Source organism: Furipterus horrens, unplaced genomic scaffold (genome assembly GCF_987537825.1).
Source record: "Furipterus horrens unplaced genomic scaffold, mFurHor1.1.pri manual_scaffold_1, whole genome shotgun sequence".
Lineage (NCBI taxonomy): Eukaryota > Metazoa > Chordata > Mammalia > Chiroptera > Furipteridae > Furipterus > Furipterus horrens.
The window spans coordinates 115198509-115225708 of NW_028327171.1; the positions used below are offsets into that span (position 1 = coordinate 115198509).

A 27200-nucleotide genomic window follows, 5' to 3' on the forward strand; every position below is an offset into this window, starting at 1 on the left:
ATTTCTTCATCTACTTTCTTGGCCTTCAATAACAATAACACAATCATTTTGCCCTTGTATTTCTTTGAACACTAGCCAATTGAAAAGGATATCACTTGAGCTAGTTTTATCATTTTATAGAAATATTTATTGTAAAAATTCATTATACTGCACTAGAAGTGTATGTGTTCTGCATTATTATTCTAGTAGACCTGATGGATACTAACACAGAAAAATAAATAGCACAAGCAGCAACACTATTTCTTGCAATACCAATATGTGCACCATTGTGTTGCAGATGAGAGGTAGCATATCCTTTCTCTGATATGAATTGACATAACTGAAGGAAATATTAATTAATAACCTTATATTGTTTTGTTTTCAAGTGTTATGGATTCATTGGCTCACTTTAAATTATTTTAAAGCAGTGGTTTTTTTTTTTCAAATCGAGGAAAATTTGTATATAATAGGCTCCAATCTTGCCAAATATAGGATTGCTCCAGTACAGTTTATGATATAATTATTCATGGTCTCTGGTTGCTTATAAAGATGGAATCTTGTTGGTCCATTAGTTATTGCTTAAATATGGATATGAATATATTAATTACAAATACATATTCATTATCTAGTTTGTAAGTGATTGATCCCTCTCAAATTATTTCTGAAATTTAACTTGTTTCACAGATGTTTTTCACTTCATTCATTTATTCATTCACGTGTTTGTTAATACCACAAATATTTATTGACACCCTATGTGTCATGCCATGCTTTATTTTTAAAGCTTACTCTTAAACAGATCTTGCTTTCAACTTAGACTATAGTAGAAAAGTAAGACATGAAGAGATACTACAATAGATACAGTACTAAGTCCCCTAAAAGAGGCTTGAGCAAAGCCATACTACTTCTGAGATAAGTGATGTTATTTTTACGTGAGATGGCTGGATTGGATGTCAGGAATGATTTTCCTAAAGGAAGTAGTATTTGAAAGCATCTCTCTGAATGGATAGGACGAGCCATGGTAGGATTACAGAAAAGTACCTTTCTGTCTGTGCATAAAGTATTAACATAGAATATGTGTTTGGAACAGAGTGGTTCAGTTTTAGCTGGAGCACAGTGTGAGTGAGGATGCAGTTTTTTTAAGAGTGGAACTTGAAAAGGCTTGGATAGTGACCAGACTGGATGGTCTGCACTGCGCAAATAACCAGACTATTTTTGAACAAAAATAACAAGGGTACACTTTTCAGAAAGAAACTAATAATGCTCTGTGAATTATTTATTTTACAACAAGAAAAGAATTACAATATAGCAGTGACTATAAATTTACATATACTAATGTCTCACTATACTCGTTCATAAAAAAGTTTACGTTTTTTCTCTATGGGTTATAGACTTTTTTTAGTTGAGGTATAATTGACATATAACATTAGATTCTGGTGTGCAATATAATGACTTGATAATTTCTTGTGATGAGAACTTTGAAGGTCTACTGTCTTAGCAACTTTCAGATACACAACTCAATCACCATGCTGTACATTAAATCCCATATCTTATTTACTTATTTTTTTAATAACTGAGAGTTTGTACCTGTTGACCCCCTTTACATATTTTACTCATCCTAGACTTCTCCTGACTTTCCTCACTCCCCCTGCCCCTCAGCCTCTGGCAACAATCAGTCTGTTCTCTGTGTCTATGAATTAGGTGTGTTTTTTGTTTTTTTCTTAGATTTCACGTAGCATAATATCCTCAAGGTCTGTCTATGTTGCATATGTTCTTTTTCATGACTGAATAATGCTCCTCTGTGCTGTGTATATTGTGTGTATATGTCATATTTTCTTTATCCATTCATCCATCAGCATACCCTTAGGTTGTTTCTCTATCTCGGTTATTGTGAAACATGAGGGTGCAGATATCTTTTTCTGGATTGTTTTGATAACTGAGAAGAAAAGTTACTGTGTTTGTTTTCTTTCCACAAATAGTGAGAAATTTCTTTTTGTTGCTTCCTGACAGTGGTGTCTGTTTTAAAGATTTTATTTATCTATTTTTAGAGAAAGGGGAAGGGAGGGAGAAAGAGAGGGAAAGAAACATTGATCAGTTGCCTCTGATACATGCCCCTTCCGGGGACTGAACCACAACCCAGTCATGTGCCCTGACTGGGAATCAAACTGGTAACCTTTTGCTTTGTGGGACGACACCCAACCAACTGAGCCACACTGGTCAGGGCATTGTTTTTTTTTTTTCAGATTTGTTGTTTTTGAGTTTGTTTTTAATATGCACATAGGTGATATGTTTGCCTTAAAGGAAAAAGTAAACTCGCCTGTTCTTTCTTTCTATGGATATATGAAATTTAAAATTCATAAGCACTACATTTCAGAAATGCTTATTATAGTGGTTCTATAAATTAAAACAAAGTATTCTTGACTTGGAAATTATGGATGTATCCTAGAAGTTTTAGATAAATTATTTTGCACAATTGCTTGGCTCACATTTGGAATTTAATACATTAGGCTGCTTTTTTCTTGTTTTAATGCTATTTTTAGTAATCGCCAGAAAGATTATATCAAATTGGTAGAAATGAGGAGGAAAACTTTTAAAATCGTGATTTTTTAAACTTAAGATTTAGATCTTGTATAATAAGAAAATTCTGTTTTCATTTTAGTGTTTTTCTTATATGAGCTATGTCTAATCACAGCTAATATTCTTGTAGTCAGTTTTTGCATCATTTTTAGTTTCAGCTCAAGCTCCGAACTCTGCTATAACAGCACAGACTGGTGTTGGGGTGGCTTCTACAGTTCACCTAAATCCCATGCAGTTGATGACAGTGGATGCATCTCATGCTCGGCATATTCAAGGGATTCAGCCTGCTCCCATCAGTACCCAGGGGATACAGCCAGCCCCCATGGGGACCCCAGGAATACAGCCTGCACCAATTAGTACACAGGGAATTCACTCAGCAACCCCAATCAGTACACAAGGACTTCAGCCTGCCTCGGTGGGTACTCAGCAGCCCCCACCTGAAGGAAAGACTTCAGGTAATTTAAATTTTTCGCAAGGGAGTTGGTGTGGAGAAGAGAGATAACATTGGGTTTAAATCCTGGACTGCCACTTACTGGCTTGTGGTCTTGGGAAATTAATTCCTCTAAGCTTTTATTTCTACTTTGTAACATGAGATGCTTAGAACCTATCTAACAGGCTCATTGTAAACATTAGAAATGTGTACATAAACAGCTTTATAGCCATTTGCACATGGTGAGAAGCATTCTGTAAAGAACTCTTAGTTGAAAGAACAAACTCACCTTATAATAGGTGTTTTCTCATTCCATTTAAGATTTTGGGGGAGATTATATGAAAAACTATAAAATTAAGATAGACTAGAAATTTGGAACCATTTTTAGGATTGAAGGTGGTTTTATTTTACAAAAACTAAGAGAAGATTTCTTGAAGTATACTATTATTTTATGTATCTTATCTCATTACTTGTAATTATGATTATAGAGCAGAGAAAATGGTTATTGATCATGCACCAGCAGACTTAGTAACCTCTCCTACTTTGCCTTTTACTTTTAGGCACACTAACATTATGTTCATATTCCTTATCTTTTTGAAATTGGATAGTCACAACATGGATACACTAATTCTTGTTTTGACATGTTAGTAATGTTTGTTTCGTTCCCCTCTCGTCATTGCTCTTTCCTGGCCCCTCCCTATTTTCCAGCAGTGGTGTTGGCTGATGGAGCTACAATTGTAGCCAACCCTATTAGCAACCCATTCAGTGCTGCTCCAGCAGCAACAACTGTGGTGCAGACCCACAGCCAGAATGCTAGCACCAACGCTCCAGCCCAGGGCTCATCCCCCCGGCCAAGTATACTTCGAAAGAAACCTGCCACAGATGGGTGAGTAGACCCATTGGTGCAAATGAAACTGCTGGTTCTGGATATAATTGGTATAATTGGCATAATTGGGTTGTACTCTAATAGATTATGCCAGTAGTTTTTCCAAGTGCTTTCCAAGTTTTTCCATTTAAAACATCACCAGCTATGGGGATGATTACATTCATCAATACCAACTGTTGTTACTAGCACATTTTTTAAGTTTAGTCATTCTGTGTTTGTAGTGGTGTATCTCATTAGGTTTTTTTGTTTGCTTTTGTCTTGCTTTTTTATCCTTATGGAAAAGTTTAAACTTAATAAAATTTTGTGCGTATTGTTGTGTACCCATTATTCAGCTTCAGTTATCAACTTATCAGCTCATGGTCAATTTTATTTATATACCTACCCACCCTTTTCCACCATGTTATTTTGAAGGAAATTTCGAACAGCACATTGTTTAATTTGTATGTATTTCAGCATGTGACTATTGAGAGACATACCAAAAAAATGCAGTAACCACTTAATATCATAAAATATCTGATCATTCTTCAAATTATCAGTGGTCTCAAATGTCACAAATTTTGTTTTATTTATTTATTTGAATTAGTATTCTGGTAAGAGGTACATATTATGATTAGTTGATATGTCTCTTAAGACTCTTCTAATATATAGGTTTCCTCCATTTCTTTTTTTTTTTCTTTCAGATTCTTTGTTGAAGAAACTTTGTCTTTGGTCCTGTAGTTTTTCCTCTTTCTCCCTCTCTCTCTTCCTGGATTTTGTTGATTGTATCTCCGTTGTATTAGTTTCCTAAAACTGCAATAACATATTACCACAGATTTGATGTCTAAGAACAACAAATTTATTTTCACAGTTCTGAGGGATAGAAATCTGAAATTGAGGTGTTGGCAGGGTTGGCTCCTTCTGAATGCTGTCATGGAGAGCCCATTTGGTGCCTCTCTTCTACCTTCTAGCAGCTGTTGGCAGTCCTTTGCATTTCCTGGCTTGTGGATTCATCACTCCAGTGTTCACATGGCCTTCCCTCTATGTTTCTGTCTCAGATTTCCCTCTCCTTTCTGTTATATAACTACCAGTCATTGGATTTAGGGAATACTCTAAATCTAGAATAATCTCAAGATTCTTACCTTAATTGCATTTGTAAAGACCCTATTCTTTCACATTCACAGATGCCAGGGATTAGAACTTACATATCTACCTTTTTAGGGAACACAATGAAACCCACTTCCTTCATAGTGTAGTTTTACTTGTTCTTCTCTCCTTCACTTTTTCCTCGATGTTGTTACTTGAATCTTAAAGACTTGATTAGATTCACGTTTGTTTGTTTTTTTCTTTTCTCACTAGTACTTCACAAGCTCATAGTTTATTTATTAATTTACCAGGAGATATGGTTGGTGGTCACTCTTATCAAGATGTATTACATGTCTTGAGGCTCAGTGTCTAGATTCATTAATTATTGAGCATTGTAACATTTTACATTCTGGTTCTAGCCATTTTCTCTCAAACCCACTCTTGTCTGACATTTGCTGCCCCTCTGCCAAAACTAAACATGTCAAGATCACTCATGACTTCTACATTGCTAAACCCAATGATTCTCAGTCTGAGCCAGATGTGTTCTCTACTGTATGGCACAGTTGGTCACTAACTACCTTGATCAACATTTTTCACTTGGCTTCTAGTAATTGGCTCAAATAAATATAAATTCATTAGACATAATAATGATTGCCAACACTTAAGATAGGTTCCAATTTTAATATTAAGTACAAAGGCAATAAGGCATGCCCAAAAAAGCAGTAAGAAGAGTCACGGTGATTGCTTCCTGGAGAGTGATGGGCAAGAAAGAAGTGGGGAGAAATGGGGAAGGGACCCACTGTATTTTGTTAAAAGCCTTTTAGTACTATGTGACTTTTTAAATATCATGCCTATATTACTTAAAAATACTTAGCCAATGTAGTGCTTTTATTTTGCTATAGGTATGCCTAGAAAATGTGTCTTGTACTTCTTATCTTTTAATACCCTTAGACTGCTCTTCTTTTTGTTTGTCTCTTGTCTCTTTCAGAATTGCAGTTCGAAAAACCCTCATTCCTCCTCAAGTTCCCGAAGTCAGTAGCCCTCGAGTGGAAAGCTCTATGCGGAGTACATCTGGGTCACCTAGGCCAGCAGGGTGAGCACATAGATGTTATCACTCTTGCCTCCAACTGCACATATTTGGAGAAGAAAGAATCTTAACAGATATGATGAATTTTACATAATTTGCTTGTGTGCAATTTTTATATGCTATCCCTAGCTTCGTGACCTGCACGTGTTTTTCAACCTCTTTTTACCCTCATTGCCCCATTTATGAAGTGGGCATATGTATAGCATTTACGTCATCAGATTCTTTGTATTCAAATGAAATGACTCAGCAAAACTACTTAGAACCTGTTTTGCAGTAAACACCCAGTTATTTTTGCTGTCATAAATGGCATCGTGACAATAGTTAATACATTCTTTATTCTTTATCATCTTAATTCCAAAAGTGAAATTATTTTGAATAAAAATGAGACAATATAAAAATATTTAAAGTCTAAAGTGAAAATCACTGTTCTGTTCTTTAATCACTTTGTCAGTCTCACACCCCAGAATATTGTTGATTGGTAACAGCTTTGTTAAGTATCTTTCCACATCTTTTTCTACACACAGACAAACACAGACACACATAGATTGAGAGACCCTTAAAAACAAGATCTTGCTGACTGATTATTCTGTTTTTTAACTTAATCAATAATAGCTTACCATGTTAATATATTTAGATCTACTTCATAAAACTTGATTCAAAAAAAATTATGAATGCCTAGTGTGTGCCAGGTATCGTAGAATCTGGGAATATATAAGAGTGAGGAAAAAAGACAAACTATTCTTAAGCTTACTTTCTAGTGAGTGTAAGGAAATAATGATAACTATAATAGCATAAACAAAATATTCAAAAAGAAATAATAAATATGTGAAGGAAACTAAAGCAGTGTAAAGGGAATATAAAGTGATGGAGGAAGAGAGGATATCTTACAGAAAGGCTTATCTCAGCAGAGGTTTAAGAGCATGAAGGAGTAAGCCATTTGCTCCCTGATCTTTGACAGTATCAGACAAAGGAAAGAGAAGGAGCGAAGACTGAAGAAGGGAGTCATTGGGGTCATAACTTTGCACATTAATGCAGGAATTAAAAAAAAAAAAAAAACTGAAATTGTACAAAATGATCTTATTCAGTGGAGGAGTATAGGATTATTTTGTGAGCTTTAAAATTATTTGTGAAAATATTAACTGTCAGTTATATACAGAAATGAAAAAATAGTGAAACTAATATTTACTTATTACTCTTAATTCAGAACATCAGTAGTGTTGAGAATTAAAATGTTTTCTTAAAATGATTTACGAGTAGTTGGAATAGTGCGTACCTTCTTCACATTGTGTAACTTCTGTGGCAGGACAGGAGTCCATCTGAACTGCCATACTCCTTACTAAGTTTGTATCTGCTTCTGACATTTTTAAAAATTAAAGTATAGTTGGCATACATTATTATATTAGTTTCAAGTGTGCGACAGTGATTAGACATTTATATATCTTACAATGTGCTTACCATATATTATTCACTATATCACTATACCCTTTATCTTTTTTACCCATCCCCTGTCCCCTCTTTCCTGGCAACTATTAGTTTGGGTTTTTTGTTTTGTTTCTGTAAGTCTCTTTGTTTTGTTTGTTCATCTCTTTTGATTTTGTTTAATGCCACATATAACTGAAATCATACAATATTTGTCTTTCTAGCATAGAACGCTTTAGGTCCATCCATGTTGTTGTAAATAGCCGTGTTTTGTTCTTTATTTTCTGAATAATTTGTATATATGTACCACATCTTCCTTATCCATTCATCTGTCAGTGGGATACCTAGGTTACTTCCATATCTTGGCTATTTTAAATAATGCTGCAATGAACTTTTTTTTTTAAATAGGTGAATTTTATTTCAGTCCAAAGCTCCTCAACTTTGAACTAAATGCCATGACAGTTCCACAGCATAGGCTGGTAAAAGAGGCTACAGACAGGTTAAGATGTCCAAAGGAGGGTGGAGTGAGCTAGAAGAACCACCCCAAACCTAAGTATAGAGCAATGCAGAATGCCAGCAGCTCTCATTTCCTACCAGCTCTGGATCTCGGTAGAGAGGAATTATGGCAGCAGGAGGACAAAATGCCTCATTATCCAAGCCCTCTCTCCAGGCAGGAACAAAGCCCCTGCAACCCATTGGACTGAAATTATGGCCTCCCTGCAACACAGCAGAGGGACACTGGGGGCGGAGTGCATATATCTTTTCAAATTCATGTTTTCATTTCCTTCAAATAAATACCCAGAAGTGCAATTCTCTACATCTTTGTCCGTACTTATTATTTATGGACTTGAATAACAGCCATTCTGACAGGTGTGAAGTGTTATCTCCTGGTTTTGAGTTTCATTTTCCTAATAATTACTTATGTTGAGCATCTTTTCATATGTCTGTTGGCCATCTTTGTATCTTCTTAGAAAAGATGTTTCTTCATGTCCTCTGCCTAGTTTCTTATCAGATTTTTTTTATTGAGATATACAAGTTTTTTATATATTTTAGATATTAACCCCATATTGCACATATGATTTGTAAAAATATTCTCCCATTCAATAGGTTGTCTTCTGTTTTGTGAAAGATTTCTTACACTGTACAGAAGCTTTTGTTTTATATAGCCCATTTATTTATTTTTGCTTTTGTTTCTCTTCCTCAGGGGGCCATATCCAAAAAGATATTACTAACTGATGTCGAAGAGGTTACTATGTTTTTTGTTTTTTGGGTTTTTCAGGAGTTTTTTGGTTTCAGTTGTTACATTTCAGTCTTTAATTGATTTTGACTTTATTTTTGTATATGGTGTAAAGAAAGTAGTCCAGTTTCATTTTTTTTTTGCATGTATCTATCCAGTGTTTTCCAATACCCTTTTCGAAGAGATGGTCATTCCTCCATTATGTATTCTTGCCTCCTTTGGCCATATAAGCAAGGGTTTATTTATGAGCTGTCTTGTTCTCTTCCAGTGATCTATGTGTCTGTTTTTATACCGGTATCACACTGTTTTGATTATTAAAGCTTTGTAGTATAGTTTGAGATCATGGAGCATAATACTTCCAACTATGTTCTTTCTAAAGATTTTTTTGGCTATTTGATCTTTTGTGGTTCCATATAAACTTTGAGTTACTTTTTCTAGATCTGAGAAGAACATCCTTGGTATTTTGATAGGGATTGCATGGAATCTATAGATTGCTTTGGATAGTATGGACATTTTCACATATTAACCCTTCCAAGCCGTGAGCACAATATATTCTTTCTATTTTGTGTGTGTGTATCTTCTTCAATTTCTTTTTTCAGAATCTAGATCTTTCACCTCCTTTGTTAAGTTTATTCTTAGGTATTTTATTCTTTTTGATGCATTTCTAAATGGGATTTTCTTAACTTTTGATCATTAGTATATAGAAATGGGACAGATTTCTGTGTGTGAACTATGTATCCTTCTACTTTATGCAGTTCATTTATTATAATTTTGGTAATGTCTTCTACATATTATTTGTAGGGTTTTTTACATACAGTATGTTACATGCAAATAGTGACAGTTTTACTTTTTCCTTTCCAATTTGGATACCTTCTATTGTTTTTCTCTTGTTTGACTGCTGTGGCTAAAACTTCAAGTACTATATTGAATGATTGTGGTAAAGGTAACCATCTTTGTCTTGTTCCTGATCTTAGAGGAAAAGCTTTCAGCTTTTCACTATTGAGTATTATGTTAGCTATGGGCTTGTCATATATGGCCTTTATTGTGTGGAGGGGTAAGTTCCTTCTATACCTGCTTAGTTGAAAGTGTTATTCACGGATGTTGAATTTTCTCAAATGCTTTTTCTGCATGTGTTGAGATAACATTTTTATCCTTGGTTTTGTTGGCATAATGTATCACCTTAATTGCTTTGAGAATATTGAAGCATTTCTGCATCCCTGGTATAAATCCTGTTTTATCATGGTGTATAATCTTTTTAATATATTGTCGAATTTAGTTTGCAGGTACTTCGTTGGCAAGTTTTACATCTTTGTTCATCAGTGATACTGACCTGTAATTCTCTTTTTTTGTAGTGTCTTTGTCTTGTTTCAGCATCAGGGTAAGACTGACTTTGTAGAATGAGTTTGAAAGCATTCCTTCCTCTTCAGTTATTTGGAGTAGTTTGAGAAGCATTGATATTAATTTTTAAAAAACTAATTGTCATAACTTACCTGTGAAGCCATCTGTTCCTGAGGTTTTATTTGTTGGGAGATTTTTGATTGCTGCTTCAATTTCATTGCTAATAAATGATCTGTTCAGATTTTCTCTTTCTTCCAGGTTTAGTTTTCAAAGGTTGTATGTTTCTGGAAATTTTTTCATTTCTTTTAGGTTGTTTAATTTGTTGGCATATAAGTGTTCATAGTATTCATGAACAATTCTTTGTAATTCAGTGGTGTTGATTGTAATCTCTCCTCCTTCATTTCTGATTTTTTTAATTTGGGTTTTTTTTTTTTATTGATGAGTCTAACTAGTGGTTTGTGAATTTTAATTATTTCAAAGAACCGGCTCTTAGATGTCATTGATCTTTTTTATTGTTTTCTTCAGTCTCTAGTTAATTTATTTCCACTCTGATCTGCACTATTTCCTTTCTCTCTTTGGGTTTTGTTCTTTCTCTTTTTCTAGTACTTGTCAGCGTAGAGTTAAGTTATTTGGAATTTTTCTTGTTTCTTTTTTTTCCCATTACAAATGACATTCAGTGTTATTTTATATTGGTTTCAGGTGGGATTTTTCTTGCTTCTTCAGGTAGACCTGTGTAGTTACGAACTTTCTTCTTAGGACTACATTTGCTGTGTCCCATATATTTCGTAAATTGGTGTTTTCATTTGTTTCAAGGTACTTTTGGATTTTCTATTTGATTTCCTCTTTGATCCATTGGCTATTTAGTAGCATGCTATTTAATCTCCACATGTTTGTGTTTTTCCTAGTTTTCTTTCTGCAGTTGGTTTCTAGTTTTATGCCATTGTGGGCAGAAAATATGCTTGATATCATTTTAATCTTGAATTTATTGAGGCTTATTTAATGACCTAACATGTGGTCTGTCTTGCAGAATAGTCCATGTGCATGTGAGAAAAACTAGTATCTGCAGTTTGTGGATGAAAATGTTCTATAAATGTTTATTATGTGATCTGCTCGAATATGACATTAAAGCCATGGTTCCCTTATTAATTATCTGTGTGAATGATCTATGTATTATGGTAATTAAGCTATTAAATTACCCAATTATTAACTGTTAGCTTCTGCCTTATGTCCATTAATATTAGCTTTATATACTTTGGTACATCTATGTTGGGTGTGTATGTATTTATAATTATTGTATCTTCTTCTTGGAGGGACCCTTTTATCAATATGTAATATCCTTCTTTGTCTCTCTTTTTGTTGTTGTTGAGTATATTTTACTAATTATGCTGTTACAGTTGTCCCACTCTTTTTCCCTTTGCCCATTCTCTGCCCAGCACCCCCCTTCCCTCCAGCAGTCCCTCCCCACTTAGTTCATGTCCATGGGTAGTGCATGTAAGTTCTTTGTCTTCACCCTTGCCTACTATTCTTATCATCCCCCTATTTTGTTCCTACCAATTATGCTGCTTAATCCCTCCACCATTTCCCCATTTCTCCCCCTCCCCCTTCCCAGATGATAACTCTCCAAATAATTCCCATACCTATTATTTTGTTGCAGTTTGTTGTTGTTTGTGTTTGTTTTTTAGATTCAGTTGTTGATAGTTGTGTTTGTTGTCATTTTAATGTCCATAGTTTTGATCTACTTCTTTTTCTTAAATAAGTCCCTTTAACATTTCATGTAATAATGGCTTGGTGGTGATGAACTCCTTTAGCTTTACCTTGTCTGGGGAACACTATGTCTGCCCTTCCATTCTCAATGATAGCTTTGCTGGATAGAGTAATCCTGGTTGTAGGTGCTTGCTTTTCATGACTTTGAATACTTCTTACCAGTCCCTTCTTGCCTATACAGTTTCTTTTGAGAGGACAGCCGATAGCCCTATGGGAACTCCTTTGTCGGCAACTCTTCTTTTCTCTTACTGCTTTTAAGATTCTCTCTATCGTTAGCCTTTGGCATTTTAATTAGGTTGTGTCTTGGTGTGGTCCTCTTTGGGTCCAACTTGTTTGAGAGTCTCTGTGCTTCCTGGACTTGTATGTCTATTTCCTTCACCAAATTAGGAAAGTTTTCCTTCATTATTTTTCCACATAAGTTTACAATTTCTTGCTCTTTCTCTTCTCCTTTTGGCACCCCCATGACTCGGACGTTGGTACATTTAAAGTTGTCCCAGAGGTTCCTAATCCTGTCCTTGTTTTGTTCCATTCTTATTTCTTCATTCTATACTGGTGGACCCTTTATTTCTTCCTTTTGTTTCAAATCATTGATTTGAATCCTGGCTTCCTTCCCATTGCTGTTGGTTTCCTATATATTTTTCTTTATTTCACTTTGTATAACTCTCACTTCTTCCTTTATTTTGTGGCCATACTCAATGATTTCTCTGAGCATCCTGACCACTAGTGTTTTGAACTCTGCATCTGATAGATTGGCTACCTCTGTTTTGTTTAGTTCTTTTCCTTGGGTTTTGTTCTGTTCTTTCATGTGGGTCATATTTCTTTGCCTTCTCAGTTCGGCAGCCTGCCTGTGTTTGTTTCTGTGTATTGGGTAGACCTGCTTTGACTCTGTGTCTTGGTAGTATGGCCTACTGTAGTAGGTGTCCTATGGGGTCCAGTGGCACAGCCTCTCCTATCACCCAAGCTGGGTGCTCAAGGTGCACCCTTAGTGTGTGCTGAGTACGCCCTCTTCTTGTAGTTGAGCCTTGGTTGCTGTTGGCAGATCGATGGGAGGGATTTACCCAGGTCAGTCAATTGCAATGACTGGCTGTGACCATTGACCACCAACCTCCGTCCTCTGTGGAGGATCAGTTGTACAGGACAGGGTGGTGATACTCCAACGTGGTTTATTGGATGTGCTAGCCCTGGGGTTTCCCAGGTAGTGCAGGCCTGGGTCATCCCCCACCTGTGTTTTGCTGGGGACACCTGCCTGAGGAATAAAGCAATCTGAAATGGCTGCTACTTGTGCTGGGCTTGGAGATTCCCAGGCAAAGCCACACTGTGAATCTAAGCTGACTACTGCTAGTGCTGGGCCTGGGGCTCACTTAGGCCATTGGTTGCTTGTTTGAAAGGATTTAAGAAGTTGTGATTAATGTAGAAAAGCAGCTCAGGTGGACTGGGAAGGGTGTCTCCAAGGCAGGTCAGTGTTAGCCTGGTTGATGGAGTCTCAGATATGGCATTAACTTGCTTGCTCCATGCAGGAGGGTTTAGAGAAGAGAGAATGGCCTCTGCTGGCCTTGATGCCAAACACTTCAGTTTCTCCCTATATACCACTGATGCTCCTACAGCTGCTACCCTGGTGCTAGAGCTCAGAGGGAGTGAGTCTAAGTAGGTGAGTCCTAGCACTGGAATCCTAGGCTGGGGGATGGTGTGGGGCTGGGTCTCCTCACTCCTGAGATATCCCTCCCGGATTCTTATCCACTACATGTGGATGAGAGACCAGCCCATTCTGCATCTACACTCCTCCTACCCATCTCAGTGGATGTGGCTTCTTTAATTCCTTAGTTGTCAGATTTCCATTCAGCTCAATTTCTGACGGTTCTGGCTCACGGTTGTTCTACATTTTAGTTGTCATTTTGATGTGGTTGTGTGAAGAGGCGAGCCACATCTGCCTGTGCCACCATCTTGACTGGATTTCCCTCTTCTTTGTCTCTTTTACATGCTTTGTTTTCAAGTCTGTTTTTTCTGAATATAGCTACCACAGCTTTCTTTTTGTTTCTATTTGCATGAAATACATTTTTCTATCCCTTCACTTTCTACCTGTTGTGTGTTTTGATCTAAAGTGAGCCTCTTAGTTCCAGTGGGTTTTCCGGCAGTGTCTCACCAAGTGGGTATAGGTGAAAAATGGCTTGTGCAGCAGTGCGATCTCCGGCCAACCAGGACAGGTTTATTTGTATATATCCTGCTTATTTAAATAACAAGAACATCGCGGAGGGCCTGCGAATTCCCATAAGTAAGGCTGTTGAAAATCCTACAGCCTCAGAGATTCAAGATGTGTGCTCAGCGGTTGGACTTAATGTCCTTCTTGAGAAAAATAAAACGTACTCCGGAGAATGGAATAGTGTTGCTCAGTACAGGGGCAGAGTCCGGGTCCAATTTAAACAGGAAGATGGCAGCCTCTGTCTCGTACAATTCCCATCACATAAGTCAGTAATGTTGTATGCAGCAGAAATGGTTCCTAAACTAAAAACAAGGACACAAAAAACAGGAGGTGGTGACCCAAGTCTTCAGCAAGGAGAGGGAAGTAAAAAAGGGAAAGGAAAGAAGTGACCTGGTATGAGAAGCAAGTATGTGATACTACCGTAAGAGATATGAATGGAGGTTTCTAATTTGTATCTGAGAGACAGAGGAACGTTTTGTGTGTGTCATATGACTGAACATTTGTGTCAACTCCAGCATCAGAAGTTTGCATCCAGTTCTTACACATTATAAAAGTAAAAATTCTTTTCGCCTTTCAATGCAGTTTTTGTGGAAGAGAGAAGCTTATTTTTAAATGCATAATGAACTCGATCATAAGTTACTTGAAATCCTGTATCTGTCCTCTTTGTAAAAACATGTTCAGATAAATTAGTTTAATAAGATTTGAAGAACATTTTGTTCCCCTTTTAAGTTAATGAAATAATTTGAAACTGAGTTTTGTACCTTTTGCTTACTACAAACTAATCAATGCCAGTGGAAGAGATAATGAAAGAATATAAAGTGGGTAGTGGAAGTTTAGTATGAGCCTAAAACTAGGGGAAGTGGTTAAATCCTCTTGGAGGTCTGTGAACAGCCAGTCTGTAGATCATATTCTTTTAATTAGTTATTGTCGTTTAATTGTTCAATTGCTAGTTTTTTGACATATCTAAAGTACTTGAGTTTAAGCTTTAGATTCGCTTATTTTGTAGGCTTAAGAACATTGTTTTAATTGGAGTTCTAAAATTACCTATGGTTTAGCACCTTGAAATACACCTTTTCAATAAATTAAATTGTATTGGTGATTCTGACTTTATTGCAAAGCACTGTTTGTTTGATTTTAAGCATAGTGAATTTTTTAAATAATTTATTTGTTTATTTTTAGAGAGAGGGGAAAGGAGAAAGAGAGGGAGAGAAACATCACTGTGTGGTTGCCTCTCACTTGCGCCCCCAACTGGGGAGCTGACATGCAACCTAGTAATGTGCCCTGACTGGGGCAAAGCACTGTTTCTGAAAGTGGTAATTTTTTTTGAAAAATTTAAGAGAATCCCTATCCAGCCATATGTGTTGTCCACTGAGAATCTTTGGGTAACTGCCTTCTCTGACTCCATGTGCTTTTGGAAGGGCTGTTGCAGTCATGTGCCATATAACATTTCAGTTAGTGATGGGCCACATATACGATGGTGGTCCCATAAGATTATAATGGAGCTGAAAAATTCCTATCACCTAGTGACGTCATACCTGTTAAAAATTTGGAGCACGGCAACGCATTATTTGCATTTATGGTGATGTTGATGTAAACAAACTTGCGCTGCCAGTCATATAAAAGTATTGTACATAAAATTATGTACGTACAGAACATAATACTTAATAACAAATGACCATTACTGCTTTATGTATTTACTATACTAAACTTTCTATTGCTGTTTTAGAGTGTATTCTTTCTACTTACAAAAGAAAGTCTGCAATTAAAGCATATGCCATGTTATATACCAAATAAATAAATAAATAAATAATAAAGTGAGTCTCTTGTAGGCAACCTATAGATGTTTTATCCTTTCATCTACATTTAAAGTACTTACTGATTACCATTTTCTTAATTGTGTTCTGGTGGTTTTTGTCCTTTGTTCCTTTCTTAGTCTACTGCTCTCTTTTCTTTTTTTCCTGGTTTTCTGTAGTGTTTTGTTTGAATTCCTTTCTCTTTATTTTGTGTGTATTTCCTCTTACGTTTTTGTAGGTTTGTGGCTATATGTATATGCACCCATGTCTGTAGCAGTGTATTTTAAGCTGGTAGGCATTAAGTTCTATATGTTATAAAATTACTACATTTTTCTCCCTCCTCCATGCTTTATGTTTTGATGTCATATTTTATATCTTTTTGTTCTGTATGTTCTCTATTTCTTGTAGTTACAGTTAATTTTGCTACTTTTGTCTTCTACGCTGCCTATTAGGTTTTTAAGTGATTGATTAACTGTGTTTATTACATATTTATTTGCCTTTACCAGTAAAACTTTTTCCTTGCTGTATTTTTTCTGGTTATGCCCTTTTCTGCAGAAGACCCTTTAACATTTATTGTAAAGCTGATTTAGTGGTGATGAACTCCTTAGTTTTTCCTTGTCTGGGAATCTTTGCCTCTTTTTCAGTTGTAAATAATAATTTACAATGCCAGGTAGAATATTTTAGGCTGTAGGTTCCTTTCTTTCAGCACTTTAAATATTTCCTGCTACTGTATTCTAACCTGTAAAATTGCTACTGAGGAATTAGCTGATGGCCTTATGGGGTTTTCTTTGTGAGTTGTTTCTTTCTTGCTGCCTTCAAGATTATTTCTTTATCCTTAACTTTGCCATTTTAATTTCAATATTTCTTGGTGTTGGCCGGTTTGAGGTCATCCCTGTTTGGAATTCTCTGTGCTTCTTGAACCTGGATATCTGTTTTCTTGCCCAAATTAGGATAGTTTTTAGCCTTTTTTTTTTTTTTCCTAATATATTTTCTACCCCTCCCCTTTTTGTCAATCTCTTTTCCTTCTGGAATCCCTATACAATAAATGTTAGAACAGTTGATGTTGTTCCAGAGGTTTCTTATAATATAGTCACTTTTAAAAATTCTTTTTATTTTGCTGTTCTGATTGGGTGATATTCACTTTTCTATCTTACAGGTTGCTTATTTGTATTAACTAATCTGTTGTCAAATCCTTCTAATGTATTTTTTACTTAATTATTATAGTCTTCGTCTCTGATTGGTTCTTATTACATTTTCTGACTCTTTATAAAAGTTCTCTCTGAGCTCTTCCATTCTAGTGTCATGTTTGTTAAGCATCCTGATGACCATTTCTTAGAATTTCTTATTAGGTAAGCTACTTAAAACAGGGGACCTCCCCCACAACCCCCCCCCCCCAAAAAAAAAACAAAAAAAAAACGGAATTATCTTCTGGTGAGCTGGCCCTTGGCAGTACAGGCTTCCCCCTCTAGGTGAGTGTCTAGGAACCTATCTGTATCAGTGTACAGGCTAGTGTTGTTGTGAGAGGCTTCAGTGAACATTTTATGAAGACTCATTCAACGCATTTACCCATTTCATGATGCGTGATTTACAAGCACACTTTCCCGCAGCACACTGAGTGTACAGCAGTTTTTGACCAAAAATGTCATGACCCTCATGCCCAACCCTCCCTACTCACCTGATCTCAGGCACCTATTTTTTATCCCCGAATGAAAAAAGTCCTCAAAGGGAAGCGTTTGCCGATGTGGAAGAAGGGACACCAAAATTGACAGTAGCACTAAATACATCAAAATTGACAAGTTTAAAAACTGTTTTGAGCAGTGGAAAAAAAGTCTCGATAGTTGTGTTGCATCAAATAGAGAGTACTTTGAAGGTTACTGAAATTTAAACATCTGAAAATAAATACACAGTCTTTTGTAAATAAATTGTGGGGTTTTTGGGGGTAGTCCCCCCCTTGTATATCCATTTTATTTATCATTAGAGTTTTTCTCTGAGGTATTTTCTTCCTTTATTTTGGCATGTTCTTCTGTCTTCTCATTTTGTTTGGCTTTTTGTTTTTGTTCTTATGAGTTAGATGAAATAGCTCTCTCTCCTAATCTTAAAAATGTGGCCTCCTATATACTGTGTGTCACATGGTTTTGGTAAACTGATTATAGTTGGGGTGGACATGTACAGTGCCTAGTGTGCCACCTGGCCAGTAGAAGTGAGTTCCAGGTTGGACAGCTTGGTGTACACATGTGTGTGGTAGCTCTCTGTTGTTATGGCTGTCTTCAGCCAGAAAGTAGTTCGAGCAGAGCAGCCTGATTTGTGTGACCTTCCTTATCCTTCTGATTCAAGTGTAGCTTTCTCCATGTGGAAGGGCCTGTTGTTTTAATTGTCTGTTGTCCAAATTGGGTCTGGGCAGGACTTCCCTGACTGTACAAATCCCAGCGCCCTAGTAGTTTTGCACTTTTTACAGGTAGGAAAGGAAGCCCTGCATGCACCGATAGCTCCCTTCTGGTTTATACTTCCGCTGGAAGACATAGCCCCACCCTCTCTACAGTTTCTCTAGACATGGCAGGCCTGTGTGCTAGTCTCTCACTCTCCAGGCAAGGGAGCCCTGCTTGCACATGCAGTCCAGTGGGTGTACACAGCAAAACCCTCATTTAATATTTGGGTGTGGAGACCCTTGTGCATGCTCACTCTGGCGCTTTCCTGTTCTTGCGGGAGCTATTCTCCAAGAAGGATGGCTGGGACACTACAGTGGCCCTGCAGGTCAGCCTCAGAACCTGGATAGAGTTCCTGCCTGCCACCCAAATACAGTGGAACAAGAACAGTATCGCTCCCCAGTTCCTTTGGCCCAAGAGAGTTCTCTCAGCTCCCAAAAAGCTTTTGCAGTTCCTCAACCTTCTCTATGCAGTCTCTTTCTTTTGTTCTGCAGAAGCTGTTCAATTGGCCATCAGTTGTCCCTCAGGAGGAATTATTCTAAATATAGTGTGTACATTTGATATGCTTTTAGGAGAGGTAAGCTCCCATCCTCCTACACCATCATCATGGACCCTGCTCTACTACTCATATTTTATCCTTTGGCTTTCGGTGTTGTAAAATATCTCCAAGAGTTCCTTTAACATGAAGTTTTTTGCATAATCACTTCTTGGGACATCTTATCTCTCTTAACAAAATCATCTGCCTTAACTAATCCTTGGAATCTGAATGCACATTTCACAGTAGCAGCTTTATCTGAGCTAGCAGCTTCACCAGATAGCCTTACATTAATCAAATTCATGCTGATTTTTAAAACAATAAAACTAGCTTTTATTGGCAGGAAAAAGTTTATTTTTATTCCTTGTAATTGCCATTTAACACTTTGGCCCATATCATTAGGATTTTTTATTTTTACAGTCTTCAATACAAAGTAGAAATAAACACTTCATTTCACCATAGTGGTTTTCTGTTCCTACAGGAATTTAAACTAAAAATTGATATGAAGTGACTTTACCTTGTTTTTTCATATTCATTGAACTTCCTCAATATCATCCATCTCATAGCTTCATACAAGCCTACGTCTCTTCCTGTCTTCTCTTTACTGTTGCCATTTCCAGTAGTCTAATCACACCAAATTTTATTTTCAGAATTAACACTTTTTCCTGCATTTCCTTTTTTGTAGCCAGTTCTTTCTTTCAATCATCCATTTTTGTAAAATTTCACCTGGGCTTATCCCTAGGAAACAAAAGAGAACAACTACACACTGCTGTCTGCATGAACTGAATAACAGATGTGCAGTGACTAATCGGTGACATACTTCAAAAGAAATGTTGTTATTGATCACATATGGTGCATGGTACGTTAGCTACATAGTAGCTAGCAACAAAATTTGCAATTTATGCAGTAACAATTAATACACTGTAGTAACTGAAATTTAAACAGTATTGGTAGGGAACTGGTATAATATAGTTTTGGGCATTATGTAGATATTGCTGTATACATGTGTTGTGTATGTGAAATTCATGCATATCAACATTGTGCAAGGCAAGGTGAGGTCTTTATATTAAGAGTACACAAGAAACAGCAAGGGAGACCTTCCTAGAACATGGGGAGAGTTATACAAGATGATTCAGAGATATAATTAAGGGTCAGATTATATCGTGTTAGTGGGCCATTCAAAAGTCTTTCGGTTTTATTCTGGGTAAAATGGAGAGCCATCAGAGGGCTGACACATAGGAGTGACATGATTTGACTTATTTTTAAAAGGATTACTCTGGCAACAGTGATGAAAACAAACTGCCAGAAGGCAAGAATGGAAGCAGATACACCAAGTGAGAGATGATAGAACTCAGACTGTCTTAGTGGCTTGGACCAGCATGGAGGTAGTAAAAAATCTTAAGAAGAGTTGAGATTCTGGGTCTGTATTGAGGGTACAGCTGTCAGAATTTTCTGATGGAGTAGAAAGAAAGGGGGAGGCAGGGATAGCTACAGGGTTTGCCTGAGTAATTGCAGAAAAGGAATTATCCATTCTAAAATGAAGAAAGCAATGAAAATAGCAGAGGGAGAAAATCAGTTTGGTTTTAAACATTTTACTTTTGAGATAATCTAAGTGCTTAGACACACCCAAATAGAGATGTCAGTTGCATTCTTGAATATAAAATTCTGAAGTATATGCAATTCTAGAATTGAAGATAATGGCCCATGCTGGTAACTAAGATTTGGGACTTACAAACAAATATACCCCTTTTGTTTTAGTATATTTTACCGATTATGCTTTTACAGCTGTCCCAATTCTTTTTCCTCTGACCCCTCTGCCTGGCACGCATCTTCTCTCTAGCAATACCCATCCTTAGTTCATGTCCATGGATCATGCATATAATTTCTTTGGCTTCTCTATTTCCTATACTATTCTTCCTTCTCCTTCCTTCTTCTTTCTTCTTCTTCCTTATTCTTCCTTTCTTTCTTCTTCTTCTTTTTCTTCTTCTTCTTACTTTTTAAATTTATTGTTGTTCTATTACAGTTGTCCCATTTTTTCCCCCATTCTTCTCCCCTGCCTCCTCACCCTATCCCCTCTCACCCAGTCAGTCCCCACTTTGTTGTCCATGTCCATGAGTAATTTATACTAGTTCCTTGACTAAAGCCTTCCCCTTCTTTCCCCCCTTTACTCCCTCTCCCCTCCCCTCTGGTCACTGTCAGTGTGTCCCTTATTTCCATGTCTCTGGTTCTATTTTGCTTGCTTGTTTGTTCATTAGGTTCTGGTATTAGGTGAGATCATATGGTATTTGTCTTTTGTCACCTGGCTTATTTCATTTAACATAATACTCTCCGGTTCCATCCATGCTGTCGCAAAAGGTAGAAGTTTTCCTTTCTTTCTGCTGCGTAATATTCCATTGTGTAAATGGTACCACGATTTTTATCAACTCATCCACTGATGGGCACTGAGGCTGTTTCTAGCACTTGGCTATTATAAATAGTGCTGCTATGAACATAGGGGTGCATAGGTTCTTCTGAATTGGAATTTCAAGATTCTTCAGGTATAATCCCAGGAGTGGAATCGTTGGATCAAAAGGCAGTTCCATTTTTAGTTTTTTGAGAAAATTCCATACTGTTTTCCACAGTGGCTGTACCAGTCTGCATTCCCACCAACAGTGCACTAGGGTTTCATTTTCTCCACATCCTCGCCAGCATTTGTTGTTTGTTGATTTATTAATGATGGCCATTCTGACTAGTGTGAGGAGGTGGTATCTCATTTGGTTTGAATTTGCATCTGTCTGAGGGCTAGTCATGTTGAACATCCTTTCATATGCCTATGGACCCTCTGTATGTCCTCCTTGGAGAAGTGTCTGTTCAGGTCCTTTGCCCACTTTTAATTGGATTGTCTGTCTTCCTGATTTTGAGTCGTATAAGTTCTTTATATATTTTGGAGATCACACCCTTGTCCGAGGTATCATTGGCAAATATATTTTCACATACGGTTGGTTCCCTCTTCATCTTGCTGATGTTTTCTTTAGCCAAACAGAAGCTTTTTAGTTTGATGTAGTCCCATTTGTTTATTCTTTTCTTATTTTCCTTGCCTTAGGAGATATAACAGTGAAAATATTGCTTCGTGGGATATCTGAAATTTTTCTGCCTATGTTTTCCCCTACGACTTTTATGGAATTATGGCTTAGATTTAAGTCTTTCATCCATCTTGAGATTATTCTGGTGCATGGTTTAAGTTGGTGGTCTAGTTTCATTTTTTTCATGTCCCTGTCCAGTTCTTCCAGCACCATTTGTTGAAGAGGCTATTTTTACACTATTTTATGCTCCTACTCCCTTTGTCAGATATTAGTGACCATAGAGACCTGGGTCTATTCTTTTCCATTGATCTATGTCTGTTCTTATGCCAGTACCAGACTGTTTTGATTACAGTGGGCTTGTAATATAGTTTGAATCAGGTATTGTGATTCTTCCTACTTTGTTTTTCTTTCTCAAGATTGCTGAGGCTATTCAGTGTCGATTTTGGGTTCCATATGAATTTTTGAAATATTTGTTCTAAGTCTGTAAAATATGTCATTGGTATTTTAATAGGAATTGCATTGAATCTAAAATTGCTTTAGGTAGTATGGACATTTAATGATGTTAATTCTTCCCATTCATGAACATGGTATATGCTTCCATTTCTTTGTATCTTCCTTAATTTCCTTCTTCAATGTTCTGTAGTTTTCTGGGTAGAGGTCTTTTACCTCCTTTCTTAAGTTTATTCCTAGCTATTTTATTTTTCTTGTTTCTATAGTAAATGGGATTTTTTTTTTTTTTTTTAGTTTCAATCTCTAATATTTCATTGTTGGTATTAAAAAAATGCCTTTGATTTCTGGATATTGACTTTGTATCCCACTATTTTGCCAAATTCACTTATTAGGTCGAGTAGTTTTTTCATGGAGTCTATAGTGTTTTCTATGTACACTATCATGTCATCTGCAAGTAGTGATAGTTTCACTTCCCTTCCAATTTGGATGCCTTTGATTTATTTTTCTTGTCTTATCACTCTGTCTAGAACTTCCACACCTATGTCGAATAGTGCTATACTATTCTTAATGCCCCCCTGTTTATTTTGTACCTACCAGTTATGCTTCTTGATCCCTGTACCTTTTCCCCCCATTCTCCTCCCTCCCCCTCTCCACTGACAACCCTTCATACGATCTTTATATCTACAGTTCTGTTCCTGTTCTAATTGTTTGCTTTGTTTTTTTTGTTTTTTGTTTTTTGTTTTTAAGATTATTTTGTTGAAAGTTATGAGTTTGTTCTCATTTTACTGTTCATAGTTTTGATCTTTTTTTTCTTAAATGTTTCCCTTGAACATTTCATATAATAATGGCTTAGTGATGATGAACTCCTTTAACTTTACCTTGTCTGGGACCAATTTATCTGCCATTCCATTCTAAATGATAGCTTTGCTGGATAGAGTAATCTTGGTTGTAGGCTCTTGCTTTTCATCACTTTGGATACTTTTTGCTAATCCCTTCTTGCCTGCAAAGTTTCTTTTGAGAAATCAGCAGACAATCTTATAGGCACCACTTTGTAGGTAACTATCTGCTTTTCTCTTGCTGCTTTTAAGATTCTCTCTTAATCTTTAACCTTTGGCCTTTTAATTATGATGTGTCTGAGTGTGGTCCTCTTTGGGTCTAGCTTGTTTGGGACTCTGTGCTTCCTGGACTTGTATGTATATTTCCTTCACCAAATTAGGGACATTTTCTTTCATTATTTTTTCACATAAGTTTTCAATTTCTTGTTCTTCCTCTTTGCCTTCTGGTACCCCTCTGATTCGGATGTTGGTACATTTAAAGTTATACCCTGGCTACTAAGCCTCCCATTGTTTTTTTTTTCAGTTCTTGTTTCTTCATTCTGTACTGGTTGACTGTTTATTTCTTCCTTATGTTCCAACTCATTGATTTTAACACGACTTCCTTCCCTTCACCATTGGTTTTGTGGATTTTTCTTCGTTTCACTTAGTATAGCCTTAACGTCTTCCTGTATGTGTTTGCCATACTCAATCATGTCTGTTAAGTGTGAGCATTGTTATCACCAGTGTTTTGAATTCTGCATCAGTTAAGTTGTCTGTCTCTTTTTCACTTAGTTCTCCCACTGGAGCCTTGATCAGCTCCCTCTTTTGGGCTATACTTTTCAGTCTTCTCAACTTAACAGCCTCCTGTGTTTGCCTCTGTGTCTTAGATAGAGCTTCGCACCTGTAAGGGGCGGAGCCTTAGGCATTCTTCTGTGTCAGGCGACCCGTTTCACCACCTTGTACTGCTGTATGTGGGGGAGGGGTCAGAGAGGAACAATGCCACTTGCTCAGCACTTAGCCCTTTTCCCATCCCTTCACCCACTTCCAGTATGCAACTGGCACCCCTCTATCTGTTGCCCTGGTGATGGTTCCCAGGGTAGGTGGGTTTGCATATGTCTAGGACCCATGGGGGCCTCTAAACAAACTCTTCTGTGAGACAGGCACTTTCTCCCACCACCCCAGCATCCACTGATTTTCACAGCCCGAAGTAACACCACTTTATTTTCATGGCTCTGGAACCATGAGCTGTGCAATCTGACCTGGGACTGGGATCACTCTCCAGGTATATTGATTCTGGCTTTTATAACGTATGACTGCTCTTTCCGGTGACTGGCCACAGCCACTGCCTTGCCATCACTGCCACACCGCGTCCTCTCTGCCCCAGCTCCCTATCTCCACCCTTCTTACCCATCTGGATGAGTATTCTTTAAATCTCTGTTCGTTGGACTTTTGTGCAGTTTGATTTTCTGGCAGTTCTGCTTGTATTTTGTTTGAGGTAGATGTAATCCTTCTTATGGTTGTGCAAGGAGGCAAAGCATGTCTACCTACACCTACATCTTGGCCAGAAGCTGGGCTGCTGATTTTAACTGGGAGTGTGGATTGTTGATCTGCAAGTCTACCATGAAGTTGGAGCTGGAGGTGGAGAAATGGAAATAGAGCAAGTTAAAACACCACATAGTTTACTCTTCTTAACAAGATTCAACCAGTTTTATTGAGAAATTTTGCCAGATTGTTGGAAGCCTTTCTTTAATTTCCAGAGTTCTGAAGAAGTTGTTTCAGTTGTTCTTTTTGCCAGATTTTTGTTGCTTTTATGAAAGAAATTTTCCAGAGTCTTACTCTTACATTTTTGCTGGTATCTGGTTATTTTGTCCTTTAATTCACTTTAATGCCAGGGTAATTCTTTCCTCTACCCCATCTTTACTTTTAAAGTATTTATGCTGAAATAATTTTAAGTCACAAGAGGTTACAAAATTAGTAAAGAAATTTACCATGTACCCTTTTCCAGCTTCCCTCATTGTAACCAATCTTATATAACCCTCAGAATTGGTACAATACTGTTGACTTAACTACAGACCTTATTAGAATATCACCAGTTTTCTCCTGGCTGGTGTGGCTCAGTGGATTGAACCAGTGTTGCCGGTTCGATTCCCAGTCAGGGCACATGCCTGGGTTTCAGGCCACGTCCCCAGTTGGGGACACACAAGAACCAGCCACACATTCATGGTTCTTTCCCTTTCTTTCTCCCTCCTTTTCCCTTTCTCTAAAAATAAATAAATAAAATCTTTTTAAAAAGAAAATATCACCAGTTTTTACATGCAGTTATTCTCTTACTTATAATCAAACTCTTCCCCAGCTCTAATGACTTGCCACTTAGCTGTTCTCCAGTAACTGTCATTTTGAAAGTTTTATTGTAAATGGAATCTCATAATCATTACATATATATTGCATACATTACATAGATTATATATATATTGCATACAGTAATCTAATGATACTGGCTTATATTCACTCAATATAGTACTTTAGAGTTCCATTCAAATTATAGCGTATATCAATAGTTTGTCTTTTTTGAGTGGATAGTATTGCATTGTAGGGATATGCCAGAATTTATCTCTTTGCTCATTGAAGTATATTGGGATGGTACCTGGTTTGGAGCTATTACAAATAAAGCTGCTATAAACATTAATGTACACCTTTCTTGGTACACATTTTCATTTCTCTCGGATAAATCCCAATATTACATTTGTTGAGTTGCATATATTTTTAATTTAATAAAAACTTCCAAACTGCTTTCCATAGTCGCTGTACCATTTTGAATTCCGACCTGTAACACATGAGATTCTTTTATCCTACAACCTCGCTAAATAAACTCATTTGTTAGTCCTAGGATCCCCTTTCTTAGATCTGGTGGCTCCAACCCTGTCACGCACTTATTGTTATAAGATTTTTAAATTTTACTTTTACCATTCTGATAGGTGTGTGGTGGTATATCATTGAGGCTTTGATTTACGTGTCTCTAATGGCTAATGGTGTTCAACATTTTTTCATAGGCTTTATTTGCCATCTGAATATTCTCTTCTGTAAAGTGTCTTCCTTATTCATATCTTGTGCCCAATTTCTAATGGAATTGTGTGTTTTCTTAGTGTTGAGTTTACAGAGTTCTTTATATATTTTGGATATAATTCCTTTTTCAGATATGTGCTTTGGTGGGTTTTTTATTTATTTATTTATTTTTACTATCTTATCCATTTTTAAATGTACAGTTCAATGCTATTAAGCATAATCACATTATTATGCAGTGAATCTCCAGATTTTTTTCATCTTTAAAACTGCAACTCTGTACCCATAATTCAAGAACTCCTCATTTTTCCTTCCTCCAGCCTCTGGAAACCACCATTCCACTTTCTTTTTCAGTAACTTTGACTACTCTTGGTTCCTCATAAAAGTGGAATCATACAGTATTTGTCCTTTTGAAATTGGCTGATTTCTTTCAGCATGATGACCTCAAGGTACATCCTCTTAGAGATGTTTTTGCATATATCTTCTTTCAATCTATGCCTAGTCTTTTCAACCTCTTGAAATGGTCCTTAGCAAAGCAAACATTTTTAATTTTGAAGCCCCATTTATCAGTTTTTTCTTTTATGAATTGTGCTTTTGCTCTCATGTCTAAGAACTCCTCACCTAAGTCCAAGTTTTCTCCTGTATTATATAAGTTTTACAGTTTTGCATTTATATTTAGACTCATGTTGAGTTCATTTTCGTATATGGTGTGAGGTTTAGGTAGATGTTAAATTTTTGTCTATGGAAGTTCAATTATTTTTGGCCTTGAACTTAAGGGGTTTTGTTTTCTTTTGTTTTTGGTATCCTGAACTTTCAGCAGTGGTAGTATAAATAAGAAAACCTTTGCATCTATTAAATGAAATATTTTACTTAAAAAATGTTTAAGGAGAATTCGTAATGCTGTGAATGAATTGTTCTTATAAAACTGAAAAAAACGGGATATACATTTTAAAGCACTATTTATAGCTACTCTAGATGCCTGAAGTATCTCTGGTAAAATATACTGGAAAATTATAAGAGTGATGCCTTTAGGTAGAGCAGGGTGTGGGAAGTGGGGGGAATGATTTTTAATTTGTATCCTTTTTGTAT

General features: G+C 36.7%; 2 protein-coding genes across 8 annotated transcripts in view; both read left to right on the forward strand.

Moving 5' to 3' along the window:
* SAP130 (Sin3A associated protein 130) overlaps positions 1-27200 on the forward strand; it is a 120279-nt gene that overhangs the window by 59939 nt on the left and 33140 nt on the right. For 4 of the 6 annotated variants that reach the window (XM_090278881.1, XM_090278899.1, XM_090278900.1 and 1 more), the window contains 3 exons: positions 2706-3008; positions 3692-3869; positions 5920-6024. In XM_090278881.1, the coding sequence (XP_090135007.1) occupies positions 2706-3008; positions 3692-3869; positions 5920-6024 (586 nt within the window). The remainder of the gene's footprint in view (positions 1-2705; positions 3009-3691; positions 3870-5919; positions 6025-27200) is intronic. The other 2 variants (XM_090278895.1, XM_090278893.1) reach the window with 2 other exon arrangements.
* Positions 13922-14362, forward strand: LOC150021781 (signal recognition particle 19 kDa protein-like). 2 transcript variants are annotated; one of them, XM_090266419.1, is made up of 2 exons: positions 13937-13977; positions 14051-14246. In XM_090266419.1, the coding sequence occupies exons 1-2, from the start codon at positions 13937-13939 to the stop codon at positions 14244-14246; spliced, it is 237 nt and encodes a 78-aa protein (XP_090122545.1). The 2 variants fall into 2 exon arrangements, with proteins under 2 accessions (XP_090122553.1, XP_090122545.1); XM_090266427.1 differs by having other exon boundaries at positions 13922-14362.